This window comes from Sesamum indicum, linkage group LG11 (genome assembly GCF_000512975.1).
Source record: "Sesamum indicum cultivar Zhongzhi No. 13 linkage group LG11, S_indicum_v1.0, whole genome shotgun sequence".
Classification (NCBI taxonomy): Eukaryota; Viridiplantae; Streptophyta; class Magnoliopsida; order Lamiales; family Pedaliaceae; genus Sesamum; species Sesamum indicum.
In genome coordinates this window covers 9,262,960-9,277,542 of record NC_026155.1, presented here as the reverse complement: position 1 = coordinate 9,277,542, position 14,583 = coordinate 9,262,960, and the positions used below count along the sequence as shown (strand labels likewise).

The following is a 14,583-nucleotide window of genomic DNA, read 5'->3' as shown; positions in this document are numbered from 1 at the left end:
ATTTCCGCCGAACATAAAGGAAAAAGCTCTTATGCCTGCAGAAAATGATCTATGGGTAAATGAATTCTAGCTAGTTTCAAATAGATCAGGATCGCTGGATGCCTAAAAAATGTAAAGTTGGTGGATCTATATGTATATCAATATGTATATTGGGATCATATGAAGGGTATGTTATTATTTTAGATCTAACCAATTGGATGAATTACTCCTAAAGGTTCACATCAAACTAGTGCTAGTTCACATCAAACTAGTGCTAGTTGATGATAGTTCCTTCGGAAACAAAAAAAGTAAAGTCAAAATAATTTGGGGTATTCTCTCAATTCCAATAAAATGCAATCGGATCAAGTATGAGTTGGCGATCAGAACATATATGGATAGAACTTATAAAGGGGTCTCGAAAACTAAGTAATTTTTGCTGGGCCCTTATCGTTTTTTTAGGTTCATTAGGATTCTTATTGGTTGGAACTTCCAGTTATCTTGGTAGAAATTTGATATCTTTCGTTCCGTCTCAGCAAATCATTTTTTTTCCACAAGGGATCGTGATGTCTTTCTACGGGATCGCGGGTCTCTTTATTAGTTCCTATTTGTGGTGCACAATTTCCTGGAATGTAGGTGGTGGTTATGATCGATTCGATAAAAAGGAAGGAATGGCGTATATTTTTCGTTGGGGATTTTCTGTTGCATCAACTTCATTCAAAGAAGATACATGTCTTTGGCCTGAGGGAACCTGTGGAAACAACAAATTCACATGGCACAATGTAGTGCTTTATCAAATCAAACAGTAATTTGTTGGGATCTACAGACCTGTTTCATATAGGTCTGGTGTGCTTTCCACATCTTACGCACAACTGAGCAGACTCTAACTGCTTGTGGCTGTCCTTCCTCTGATACTTGTTCTGTATTGCACTTTATCACTCAAACAAAGCTTTCACCTCTCCTAAAGCTTTTCAGATGGATAATTAAATGAGAAGGGCTTCTTCCCATGGCACATCCCACATTATCTTGCAGGGCTTCTTATCCATCTTATCAGGGGCCACACACTACCCCATACAAGAAAGAACGCATCTCAATGTGAAATTAGAAACTATTATTCTAAGCAAAGGAGAGGATATGCTAAAGAATGAACAGAAATGCATCCAGCGATTACCTGCAGCAGCATGGCTCACCATTAGTCACTAAGACAATCCGGTGATAGGATACAATAAAATGCTCTTCATAGCAATCTGACCAGGCAAATTTTGATGGCTCTTTGAATATTTCGGTACATCCAAAATTCCGACTTGCTTCTGCAAGGTAAAGTATCATCTGAAACAGAAATTCCGACTCGCCAAGAGCCTTTTTTGTTTTTTTTTTTTTTCTAATGGGCTTTTCTTCTATTCGAATATGAAGCAAGAGTACATATAATTACCTTCAATATACAAATCTCATGAAAAGACGATCAAATGGATAGAGGACAACATTCGGAGTCTCCAGCTTTTGTTGCCGGCGGGGTTCGTAGATCTTGAGCTCAAGTCTCGAATAAGCATGGGGTCGTGGCCAGGAACAGCCTGCAACTAGTCGAGGCGATCGCGCAGCTCCATGATTTCGCCGACGCAGCCACCGTCTTCTATGACGGTGAGGCTGTGGAACTAGAGTTAGAGTTTGGATGGGAGGAACAACATGATTATGATTTTTCTTTAACGATTGTTCGAGCGACAGAGAATTGAGAATTAGGGTTTGGAAGTTGGGTAAATTGGGGATTGCTGACTCATCCAGACACATCATCCTGACTGCTGACTCACAACCAACACGTCATCCCTTTTCTTGACTCACCTACGACACGTCATCCTATATGCTGACTCATCCATGCCACGTACTCCTCCACGATCACTCTTCCACACTAGTGACTCACCACAGACACGTCATCCCTGCTGACTCATCACCGACACAGCATCCGCCAAGCTGCCTCACCACCGACACGTCATCCAATTTGCTCACTCACCGGCAACACGTCATCCTCAGCGAAGACACGTCATCCGTAAAGCTGACTCATCAAGGACTCGTCATCCGCTTTGCTGAGTCAGTACTGGCACGTCATCTTCATTGCTGACTCATCAGGGAAACGTCATCACAAATGCTGACTCATCGTGCGACACGTCATCCATGATGCTGACTCATCGTGCACACGTCATGGCTCCTGCTGACTCGTCAAGGACACGTCATCGAAGCCGCTGACTCATCTGTAGCACGTCATTGTGCCTGCTGACTCGGAGAGGACACGTCATAAGCCTTGCAGACACGTCATACGAAGTGCTGACTCATCAGAGGAACGTCATCATGCACACGTCATCCCGTCTGCTGAGTCATCAGGACAAGTCATACCACGTGCTGACTCATCACGCACACGTCATCAACAATGCTGACTCGTCCGGGACACATCATCCCCGCGACGACACGTCATCCGCACTGCGGACACGTCATCCACCGTGCTGACTCATCAAGAACACGTCATCAGCGATGCTGACTCATCAAGACCACGGCATCCACGATGCTGACTCATTGACGACACGTCATCCACGATGCTGACTCATCAGGACCACGTCATCCACGATGCAGACTCACTGTCGACACGTCACCCGAGGTGCTGACTCATTGTCGACACGTCATCCAAGGTGCTGACTCATTATGCACACATCATCCACACTGCTGACTCATCTTTACACATCACCCACAAGGCTGACTCATCATTACACGTCATCCATGGTGCTGACTCATCATGCACACGTCATCCACACTGCTGACTCATCTTCACACATCATCCACAACGCTGACTCGTCATGTACACGTCATCCAAGGTGCTGACTCATCAACACCACGTCATCCACGATGCAGACTCATTATCGACACGTCATCCATGGTGCTGACTCATCATGCACACGTCATCCACACTGCTGACTCATCTTCACACATCATCCACAATGCTGACTCGTCGTGTACATGTCATCAGGAATGCTGACTCATCACGAACACGTCATCCACGATGCTGACTTATCAAGGACACGTCATCCACGATGCTGACTCATTGACGACACGTCATCCAAGGTGCTGACTCATCATGCACACGTCATCCACACTGCTGACTCATCATACACACGTCATCCACACCGCTGACTCATCTTTAAATGTCATCCAGTGATGCTGACTCATCATGTACACGTCATCCACGATGCTGACTCGTTGCTGACACGTCATCCACGGTGCTGACTCATTACCCACACGTCATCCACAGTGCTGACTCATCACGAACACGTCATCCACACTGCTGACTCATCATGCACACGTCATCCACACTGCTGACTCGTCTTTACACATCATCGACAACGCTGACTCATCTTTACACGTCATCCACACTGCTGACTCATCATGAACACGTGTTCCACCTCGATGACTCATTTGTGACACCACCACGGACACGTCATACTCGCTTCTGACACATCATGCATATGTCATCGGCGTAGCTGACTCGTCTTGACACGTCATCCTCCCTACTGAGTCATCAATGACACGTCGTACGTGCTGATGAGTCACCATGGACTCGTCACCCATCCTGCTGACACATCCGCACACGTCATGCTCCCTGCTGACTCGTCATGGACACGTCATTTGGGGTGCTGACTCATCGGCAATGAGTCATCAGCTGCGGTGACTCATCCGTCACACGTCATTCTGCCTGCTGACTAACCTGAGACACGTCATCCGCAGTGTTGACTCACCAGGGACACGTCTTCTTTCCTGATGACTCACTAGTGACACGTCATCCGTACTGCTGACTCACCCACTACACGGCATCCTGACTGCTGACTGATAAATGACACGTCATCTGATGTTGAGTCATCAGCCACGTCAAAGGCATTTGAAGAGTCTCCGGCCACTTCATTTCTACGCGGCTGAAACAATCAGCCTCCTCACCTTCTTGGTCGTCGCAGCCTCCACATAGCCGGCGGCTTTCGACGATCTTGAGTTGTGATTCGCCGAGAACGACAGTGTCATGTCAGCAGTCGAGGCCGATCGCGTTGCTTGGAGATGTTGTGGAAGAAGTCAAACCGTAGAATGATTTTCTCTGCAGGTATCCTTTTCGCTTGCGGGTGGAAAAATCAGGGATGGTGGGGAATTGGAATTTTCATCATTCTGTATTCTCAATTCTGCTTCGTGGTCTGAGAACGAATTAGGTTTGAAGTTTGGGGAAATTGGAGTATATGCTTTTTCCGGCAGTCTCGAAGTTTGCCTCAACTTATATTTCCTACTCAAAGCTCTTGTCACACCTATCTCGAACCAAATCCATAAACCAAGGCCTACAAATCCATGCCCATCTAATCAAACTTCGATTGTCCCATGACCTGAAGCATAGGAACCATTTGATAAATTTCTATTCCAAGTGTACAGTTTTTTCTGATGCCCGCAAGCTGATTGAAGAAAGTCACAACCAGATTTGGTTTCTTGGTCCTCTTGATATCTGGGTATGCTCAGAATGGACTTGGGGAAGAGGCCCTTTTGGCTTTTCAGGAGATGCATGTATTGGGTGTTAAGTGTATGACTTTACCTTCCCCAGCGTGCTCAAGGCCTGCTCGAGTAGAAAGAATTTTATGCTAGGGACACAAGTTCATGGGATTATAGTGGTAACTGGATTTCAGTCTGATGTTTTTGTTGCAAATACTTTGGTGGTTATGTACGCAAAATGTGGTCATTTTCCAGACTCGAGGAGGTGGTTTGAGGATATCCCAGAAAGGGATGTGAGCTTTCTTCAAAAGTTTAGGGGTTGTGGTACCATTTTTTTGTTTTGTTTTGGTTAAAAAGGTTTTGATGTCTATTAATGTTTTCATTGTGGGGTAAAATGCAATTAGCCCCTGCTAATTAGAGAGTAATGTAGAAAGTGAAGGAGCTGCATAGGCTATATTTTCTTGCAGATTTTGTAGATAATCACCATATGAGAAAGTGTGATTGAGTTTGCTAAACACTGGATCTAAGGCAACTATAATTCTTCAAATCGAAGAGCAACATAAAATTTGGTATGAACTGAGTGAAGACATTTGATTTCAATTTTAACTTTTATGTAAATTCAGTATTCAGTTCAATTTTGCTTTTTAGTTGTACTCAGTTTTATTTGGTTCTATACAGTATTTTGTATTGAGTTGGTTGCAAAATTCTAGATTCACTTAATGTATGCATGTGAACATCATTTAAGTCATCTTTAAAACTTGTGCTAGAAGGGAAAAATATGTGAGAGATGACTCATATGGAGACATCTCCAGGGTGATTGTAGACATGGTCTGCTAGATATCAAATTCAAGCTCATACTCCTGCCTGAGTTCATAAAAGGATCTATGAATTTTCAAAGCAAATGCCTAAAATATTTCATTTTCAATAGCTTCCCCACAAATGCCTAAAGAACATCCTCGCAGTATTTGACATTGATTGGGAGCCTCACACTTCAAGCTACCACTTAAATGGTGAACTATTCTTTCTTACATTTTTGCTTCACTTCTCAACCATTTAGTTCGGATGATAACCTTTCAATCCCTAAGACGACAAACAAAGGGGGATATGATCCTTCTAGCCACGGTTATCTGTGCAGAAGCTTTTGAGATCCTCCTAATTAAGTTGGTTGTATCCTATTAGACTGTGGCACTAGGGATATCCTTCTACTTAAACTGTCATCAAAGAGTAATCACTTCTTCCCTCCTCCACCTGAAGTGTGAATTGAAAGTGAAAATGACAAAATGTGGTCCGTGCTGTTATAATGTCCGTCCTCTCTTCCAGGTGCCTTCTTCAAGTGCTTGCCAATGTCCTGTTTGTTCAAAAGGAAAAATACTAGGGAAAAGATTGAACTTGCTGAAAAAATATATTATGTTCCTTGGTTTGAATTGCAAATAAATCCAAACCCATCTTTCGTGATAGATAAATGCTGAGATTTCAGTTTGAGGATTTCGCTAACCATAATGTGTTTGAGCTGCCGGCCAGATATGGCACTACCCATTTGGTCTTTAACTATGATATACAGGTAATGTGTAAGTTGACGCAGATATTGTTTCATGATTCTGCCTATGCTGTAACTATCGATCCTTCTTATGCAGGGGACAGCATCTATCGTGCTTGCTGGGCTTGTTGATTCGCTTACGCTGCTTGGCGGTACCTTGGCTGACCACAGATTCTTGTTCTTTGGTGCTGGAGAAGTACCTCTCTACTCTTGATTTTCTCTTTTTCGTCCTCTAACTTCTAGCGGCTATGGAAGGAGGAATAATCAACATGACATAGAGCGGGCTAACCTGTTGATGATCTGATGAATATCTTAGGCAAATGAGGCACTAATGACTAATAAGTTTGCTTCTCAGAAAGATGAAGATTGCACTGAAGGAGGAATAATCAACATGACATAGAGCGGGCTAACCTGTTGATGATCTGATGAATATCTTAGGCAAATGAGGCACTAATGACTAATAAGTTTGCTTCTCAGAAAGATGAAGATTGCACTCTCCTTCCTATCTCCTTATTTCTTGTAATATCCACTCTAAGACCGAAAATCCATAATAAGTTCCAACCAACTTGGGCAAACGAAAATCTAATAAATAAATATGTGGAAAAACACGACCCGTTTCCCCTAGATTGACATACCCTCATTTTAGTACTAATAATGACTGTTTTCTGCATAACAGTGGAAGCTTTGACTGGTCAATTAACACACGAACACTGTCATAAGGGAATGATTTATCCTCCTTTGTTCAATATAAGAAAGATCTCTGCTCATATTGCTGCAAATGTAGCTGGTAAAGCATATGAACTCGGTTTGTAGCCCACCCTTTTACTATATATTTATCGACTCAAGACGTTTATTTTCTTTCTGACAAGGTGTTTGTATCGTTAGGTCTGACAACACGGCTGCCTCAACCTGCTGACTTGGTTAAGTATGCTGAAAGCTGCACGTACACTCCAAGTTACAGAAGTTACCGATTAAGCTCCTGCTCATGATGTGCCTTGTTTTGAGCATGTTTGCTAACATTATGTATAATGTGTCTATATATGTGTGCCATAAGCTTCATCATGTTGTAAAATTTGTTCAGTAGGAATCCTGTTAGAGCATGTAGTTTTCCATATTGGTCGCAAAGAGTTGATAACGGCTGAAGAGTTGGTTGTGGTGTTTAGTTATAGTTTGCAAAACGAATGTTTTACATCTTTGCATGGGGTGGAGTCTTGCGCTGGATTGAAGAATACTGGAACAGGATAGGAAGGAAAGAAAACAGAAGAAGCATATGAATAATTTTGTATACCAAGAATTTCATTGTGTTCGTTTGACTTGTGAAGAAATTCTTGCTGAAGATCACTCTGCTTCAGCTCCAGCTACTCCTGCACCTTACACAGAAAGAAGACGCCTTTTCTCCGGCACGACATCACTTTTATATTTTCTGCTCTGTAAGTGAAATAGCAATTTCTTCCTGTGTAATTAGTGTTGTTCACCTTTTAGCACTTCTTGTAATAGTTTAACACTTTTTTTAGGTAGCAGCAGTTAGAAAGTAGTTAGCAAATTTGTTAACAGTGGTTAATTAGTTTTTCCTCATCTTCTCTGTAATTTAAAAGCAGAGATAAAAGCTGTACAGTGGCTCGTGAGTTCATTATCATAAATCAGTTTTATTCTCTGCAACTATGGCTTTCACTCTTCAAATTTTTGCTTCTATATTGGTCTTGCAACATGGTATCAGAGCCTTCACATGAAGGTCTCTGTATAATTTCTGAGTCTCTTACTCCAGATTTCACAAAATCAAGCAATGGCGACAGGCCAATTCAACACAGACCCAACAGGACGGGGGGAACAGGAGCTCCTGCAACTCCATGGAGGAGATCACCTTGGAACCGTTTTGGTGAATGCTCCTTTTGACCAAACGGATTTTTTGGCCTGGAAGAGGTCAATAGTGATTGCATTACGTGCGAGAATGAAGTTAAGCTTCATTGATGGTAGTTGCAGCGCACCAGACGTTTCTGCAGACAATTACGACGTGTGGATCAGGGTACACTCAATGGTAACATCCTGGATCCTCACTGACATCTCAAAGAAGATTTCGAAGGCTTTTTTGTACGCAAAAACTACGAGACAATTGTGGTTGGATCTCGAAGAAAGATACGGCGAAAACAATGGACCTATGGTTTATCAGTTGCAGCGAGCCATTGCCTCCATTGCACAGGGGACAATGAGTGTGGTTGATTACTTTAATAGTTTATCTACACTTTGGGACGAGCGAGATTGTCTAATGCCTATAAAAACTTCCACTTGTGGACTATGTACTTGTGGTTTTACCAGAATTGCAGCAGAGGAATATAACTTGACAAAGCTAGTACAATTCTTAATGGGACTAGATGATAGTTATGATAACATCCGCAATCAGATTCTCGTCATGGACCCTTTTCCGAGTGTGAACAAAAACCTACTCTATGGTGCTAAGGGTTGAGAGACAGAGATTGGTCAATACTCAGACTAACGGTAATTCGGATGGAGTGGCATTATACTCAAGGTGGAACAACCAAAGAGGGAGCACAGGCCTTAGAGGGAATACACCTATTTTGGAGAAATCTAGGCATAAAGGCAAAGGCTACATTGACAGGAAACCACGTTTGTCTTCACTGTGGGGACAAGGACAAACAAAGGATACATATTTTAAATTTCATGGATTTCCGAATTGGTACAAGACCCTTAAGGAGCAAAAGCGAAGGGAAGAAGCAACACCAAGAAGCTTTAATGTGGTTGTTGTTGAAGATAAGAAAATTGGAGAGTATACAAGGGACTTGGGCGAAGCTTTGAGACAAGTTTCAGAGTTGCTGGAAATAATGAAGGGGCAGATTCCAAATGAAGCAGCTTCAGACCCCTTATAAATTAACTTCGCACGTGGAGATGATTTTGCAGGTAATAGCATCCTTATTGATACACATGCTGATGATTTTGGTTCTTGGATAGTTGATACCGACGCCACTAACCACATGTGTGCAGATTCCTCCCTTTTAAAACGAAAACACTCCATTGTTCCTACCTCTCTTCTGCATCTACTAGATGGTCCTACACAGCCTGTTACTATCACTGGAGACATTCCCTTGCATAACAATCTCACCATTACTAATGTCCTATACATTCCAACCTTTAAATAAAACTTGCTCTCTGTCCATAAACTCTGTAATTCGAACTCCATTTCTGTACATTTCTCATCCTCTAAATGTTGGTTACAGGACCTGAAGACTAACGAGATCCTTGCCGTGGGTAATGTACTAAGAGGCCTATACATCATCAACAAGTATTCCTTTAGCCCTGTTGCTATAGAACAAAGTCTTGTTTCCTCTTCTTTCTGTAACATGTAATCTAATTCCAGCATTTCTTGGTTGTGGCATAAATGTCTTGGGCACCCCTCCTTTCCTGTACTTCAACATGTAAAATCAATCAAGAATCCACAATTTTAGGGAATTTGTGATACATGCCACATTGCTAAACAGCCTAGAAAACCATTCACTACACATGAAATTCGAAGCAATAACATTTTTGACATTGTTCACATGGATGTTTGGGGACCCTATATGATTGCTTCACTTATAAATTGCCATTATTTTTTAACTATCATGGATGATTGCAGTCGTGCCGTGTGGATTTTTCTCTTACAAAACAAAACACAGGTCACATCTATACTTGCTTCCTTTTTTGCCTCTATCTCGAACCAATTCAATGTCTCTGTTAAAATTGTTAGGTCTGATAATGGATTCGAATTTGTTAACGCTGATTGTCAAGCTCTTTTTTCTTCTTTAGGCATACTTCATCAGCGTTCTTGCACGTATACACCTCAGCAAAACGGTGTAGCCGAGCGCAAACATAGACACCTACTCAATGTCGCTCGATTGCTCCTACACCAAGCCTCTCTTCTAAAGAAATTTTGGGGAGAATGCATCCTCACTGCAGCATACCTTATCAATCGTCTTCCCTCTTCCCTCTTAGAATGGAAATCTCCTTAGGAAATCCTCCACGGTAAACCTCCTATACTCACTCATATTAAGACCTTCGGTTGTTTGTGCTTTGTGACCGACACCTCTCTACACAAAGACAAATTAGCTCCACGAGCATCAAAATGTTTGTTCCTTGGCTATAGCCAACTACATAAAGGATATAAAGTGTATCACCTCGACACTAAACAGTGTCAGTCTCCCGTGATGTTGAATTTTATGAAGACTACTTTCCCTTCTCTGGTGACTCCCTAGAATGCCCATCCTATCTTCCTGTCCCTGCACCTGATTCATCACTTCCAACTTCTACCAATGCTCCTCCTACTCAACCACTCTCTGTAAATTCCCCTTGCATTCTTCATCTTCTACACTGTGAAGGTCTCGACGAACTATCACATCTCCTAGTTGGCTTCAGGACTACATCTCCAATCACTCCTCTTCTACTCCGCATCTATGTAACTCACTTGTTTTTAGCACTGCACACATGTCGTTTTTGTCGCAGGTTGATGCTGCACAGAAGCCACAGTCATTTTTGGAGGCGAATAAACATGAATGCTGGAGACTAGCCATGAAAGAGGAACTTGATGCTTTGGACAAAAACCACACGTGGGATGTTACTCCTCTGCCGCAAGGGAAAAAGGCCATCGGTTGTTGATGGGTTTACAAAGTTAAGTTGAAGCCTGACGTATCCGTTGATAGATACAAGGCGCGACTCGTTGCAAAATGATACAACCAAATCGAAGGGGTCGATTACTTCGACAGTTTTCTCCGGTAGCCAAGACTTTCACAGTGCGCATTTTCATTGCCATAGCCTCTGCTTTTTCCTGGCCTCTTTTGCAGCTCGACGTCAATAACACATTCCTCCACGGACATCTTGTCGAGGAGGTTTATATGGTGACTCTTGCTGGTTATTCTAAAGCTGACGATGGCCTCGTGTGCAAATTGCAGCGCTCGCTCTACGGATTGAAACAGGCCTCCCGCCAATGGAAAATTGAATTCTCCACTCAACTACATCGTTATAGTTTTATTCAATCCTCTCATGATCATTGCTTGTTCATCCTCCGCACTGATGCAGTTTTTCTCGTACTACTTGTCTACGTCGATGACGTTCTTCTCACAGGTAACTCTTTAGAAGCTATGACTGATGTTAAACTTTACCTTGATAAACTTTTCACGATTACGGATTTGGGGCACGCCAAGTATTTTCTTAGCTTAGAGCTGGCGCACTCTTCTCATGGCACTTACATTTCCCAACAGAAGTATCTCTTGGACATTGTTCGTGATTGTCTACTGACTGAGGCCACCCCTACCGCCACACCTCTTCCTCCTGGAATCAAATTTGATGTCTCCTCTAGCGCTTTAATTGCTGCTCCTGATTGCTACAGAAGATTGGTTGGTTGCCTCCTTTATTTGGGTTTTTCTCGTCCTGACATTTCTTTTGCGGTGCAGCAATTGAGTCAATTTCTTCAACATCCTCGTGAACCTCATATTGCTGCTGCTCTTCACCTCGTCCGTTATCTCAAAGGAACTTCCACTTTGGGTCTGTTCTTCCCATCTGGAAACACATTATCTTTCTCTGCCTTCTCAGACTCGGAGTGGGCTTCTTGCATTGATTCTCGTCGCTCTATCACCGGTTACTGCATTTTTCTTGGTGGTTCCTTGGTCTCTTGGAAAACAAAGAAACAGACCATGTATCACGTTCATCCACCGAAGCCGAATATCGCAGCATGGGATCAACCGTTTTTGTGAACTGCTTTGGATCAGCTACCTGCTTCGCGGCTTCTCCATCCCTGCTACAGATCCCATTCCGTTCCATTGTGACAACAAGGCGGCAATCCACATCACTGAAAATCCTTTTTTTCACGAACGCACGAAACACCTCGACATTGACTGTCATCTCGTACGCGATCACTTCAAGCACGATCAATAGCCGACCTCTTCACTAAGTCTTTGCCCACTGTTCCCTTCACTCGTCTGTTCTCCAAGTTGGGTCTGCTCTCTCATGCGCCAACTTGAGGGGGGGATGAATTTGCTGAAGATCACTCTATTTCAGCTCCAGCTACTCCTGCACCTTACACAGAAAGAAGATGCATTTTCTCCAGCACGACATCACTTTTATATTTTCTGCTCTATAACTGAAATAGCAATTTCTTCCTGTGTAATTAGTGTTGTTCACCTTTTAGCACTTCTTGTAATAGTTTAACACTTTTGTTAGGTAGCAGCAGTTAGAAAGTAGTTAGCAGATTTGTTAACAGTGGTTAATTAGTTTTTCCTCATCTTCTCTGTAATTTAAAAGCACTGATAAAAGTTGTACAGTGGCTCGTAAGTTCATTATCAGAAATCAGTTCTATTCTCTGCAACTATGGCTTTCACTCTTCAAATTTCTGCTTCTATATTGGTCTTGCAAGTCGAGCATTCTAAGTAGTAAGTGTTGACCATTGTGAAGGAATTGAAACAGTTCCGGGACATCAATAAGTAACGGAGGTGATAAAACAAAATATAAAAGGGATGAAATTTTAAGTTAATTGGGATATTGATAAGATCACATTTTGTGCTTATTTCATATAATATTTTGGCCTATTTTGTGACCAAATGCTTCTAATTAAATATTATTTTGCAGCATTAGAACAAATGAAATGGAAAATGAAGAAAAGCACTAAAATGAAAATTCAGACAAGACTCAAACTCAATTTTGGGCAAGAGTTTGGAGCTGCTTGGACTACATTTGATGAAGTAGGAGTTTAACTAGGATTATAATTCTATTTCTATAAGTCTTTTAGTTCAATTAGAAATCTACTCGTAATCCTAGTAGAATTAGGTATCTAGCTATTATATATAGGTGATGTAATTCACTTTAGAAGACAACTTTTAAACTCTTCTATTTCTCTAGTTTTTATGATATTTTCCTACTTTGCTTTTCATGTGTTCTTCCATTAATATGTCCGGCTAAATTCCTTATTTTCTGGTTAAGGTATGGTGATTGCTTAATTCGTAATATGTTGTGAGATCTAATCTGCTCCTTTTACACTTGTTAAACAAATATTCATGCTATTCTCTGTGTTTTTATTACAAACGTCTCATTTATGAATGATGCGGTCGGTTATTCATTATCAAGAAGGTTTGCTTAGCTAATTGGACTTTATAAATCTGTGTAATTGTTTATTTAGTTCAATGCTTAGTAGCAAACTGGCATGATTAATTATGTCCTAGTAATTAGTTGTGCTATGGGGAATGTATGATTTAGTTTAAACGAATTATTCTCGTAGGAGTTTGTTGATTAGAATTAGGCCTTACTAATTTTTAATGTTGTTAATAGATTAAATCTTGTTAACATTCCCAGGGTTGTCTATTAATTAGAGATCTAGTCAACGATCGTACCTTGGCTGACGAAAAGGTAAGGAAAGGTAAGGTGTTAGGTCGTACCAACACTATAACTGATTTATTCATTTATACATGTGTTATTCCTGTATCAATGATCAACACACAAGAATCAAGCATGATCCTAACTTTAACTGGAAAATCTCTCTCTCGTATCTTCATCAGGTAGTTTCAGTCAGTTTATTTAGTTTTAATTATTTTTTTTTCCATCAAATCTCCCCTCTTTTATTTTATTTTTTCTCAAAGAAATCAACTTAAAGCCGGTCTCTATGGAATCGACCCTACTCCCACTTTCACAAGTGTTGTAGGAATTATTTTTTGTGGTCTCGACACCCACCAAATTTTGGCGTCGTTGCCGGGGACTGGCGTTTTTAATTAGATTTCTTTAATTTTTGTTACTTGATTTTTTTATCACCATTAATTCCAAGGTCTTCTCGTACAGGTAAATTGGAATACGATCCCAAAATTGAAAAGATCGCACGAAGACTTCGTTGGGAAACTAAGCAACAATTGAAAGGAACATCTGACCCCTACGAAGATGGAAAATAACTTTGGAATTTGAGGAATCCTCGAGTGAATCCGGAGAAGAAATAATGGCTTTGATTCCTGAAAGATTGATCAAAGACATGACATCGCTTGATCTGAACCAGCAGCCATTGAGCATTGAGTGCCCTAACTTGGAGGTAAATTTTGAACTGAAATTTGGATTAATTTATTTACTTCCCACTTTCCGTGGTCTCACAGGTGAAAATCCACACAAGCATCTGAAGAAATTTCATGTGGTATGCTCCGGAATGCAACCACAAGGCATAAGCGAAGAACAAGTCAAACTGAGAGCATTCCCATTCTCTCTTGCCGACCAAGCGAAGGATTGGTTGTACTTTCTACCTTCAGGATCCATTACAAGATGGAATGACCTCAAGAGGCAGTTTCTCGAGAAATATTTTCCTGCCTCAAGAGCTACAACAATCCGGAAGGAGATCAGCGGGATTCGTCAATTCGCGGAAGAGAGTCTTCTCAAATATTGGGGAAGTTCAATCAACTAGTAGAAAGTTGCCCCTATCATCAGATGCCGGACCACTTGTTGATCCAGTACTTCTACGAATGTCTATCAAGCATGGATAGAAAATTGATAGACGCGGCAATTGGACGAGCACTGTTCAATAAAACCCCTACCGAAGCGCATAACCTGATTTCGATCAT

The 14,583-nt window shown here is 41.6% G+C and overlaps 1 protein-coding gene and 2 long non-coding RNA genes across 4 annotated transcripts; 2 read left to right on the top strand and 1 right to left on the bottom strand.

Moving 5' to 3' along the window:
- Positions 672-1,688, bottom strand: LOC105173688. The gene is made up of 4 exons (XR_848780.2): positions 1,409-1,688; positions 1,148-1,286; positions 805-1,040; positions 672-727 (listed from the first exon to the last, which is right to left on the bottom strand). It is a non-coding gene; the product is annotated as an uncharacterized LOC105173688 (long non-coding RNA).
- Positions 3,917-7,085, top strand: LOC105173687. 2 transcript variants are annotated; one of them, XR_002287974.1, is made up of 4 exons: positions 3,917-6,037; positions 6,111-6,209; positions 6,690-6,800; positions 6,899-7,085. It is a non-coding gene; the product is annotated as an uncharacterized LOC105173687 (long non-coding RNA). The 2 variants fall into 2 exon arrangements; XR_848779.2 differs by having other exon boundaries at positions 6,690-6,818.
- Positions 10,726-11,751, top strand: LOC110012929 (uncharacterized mitochondrial protein AtMg00810-like). Its single transcript, XM_020698063.1, has one exon. It carries the CDS (start codon positions 10,726-10,728, stop codon positions 11,749-11,751), a length of 1,026 nt encoding a protein of 341 aa, XP_020553722.1.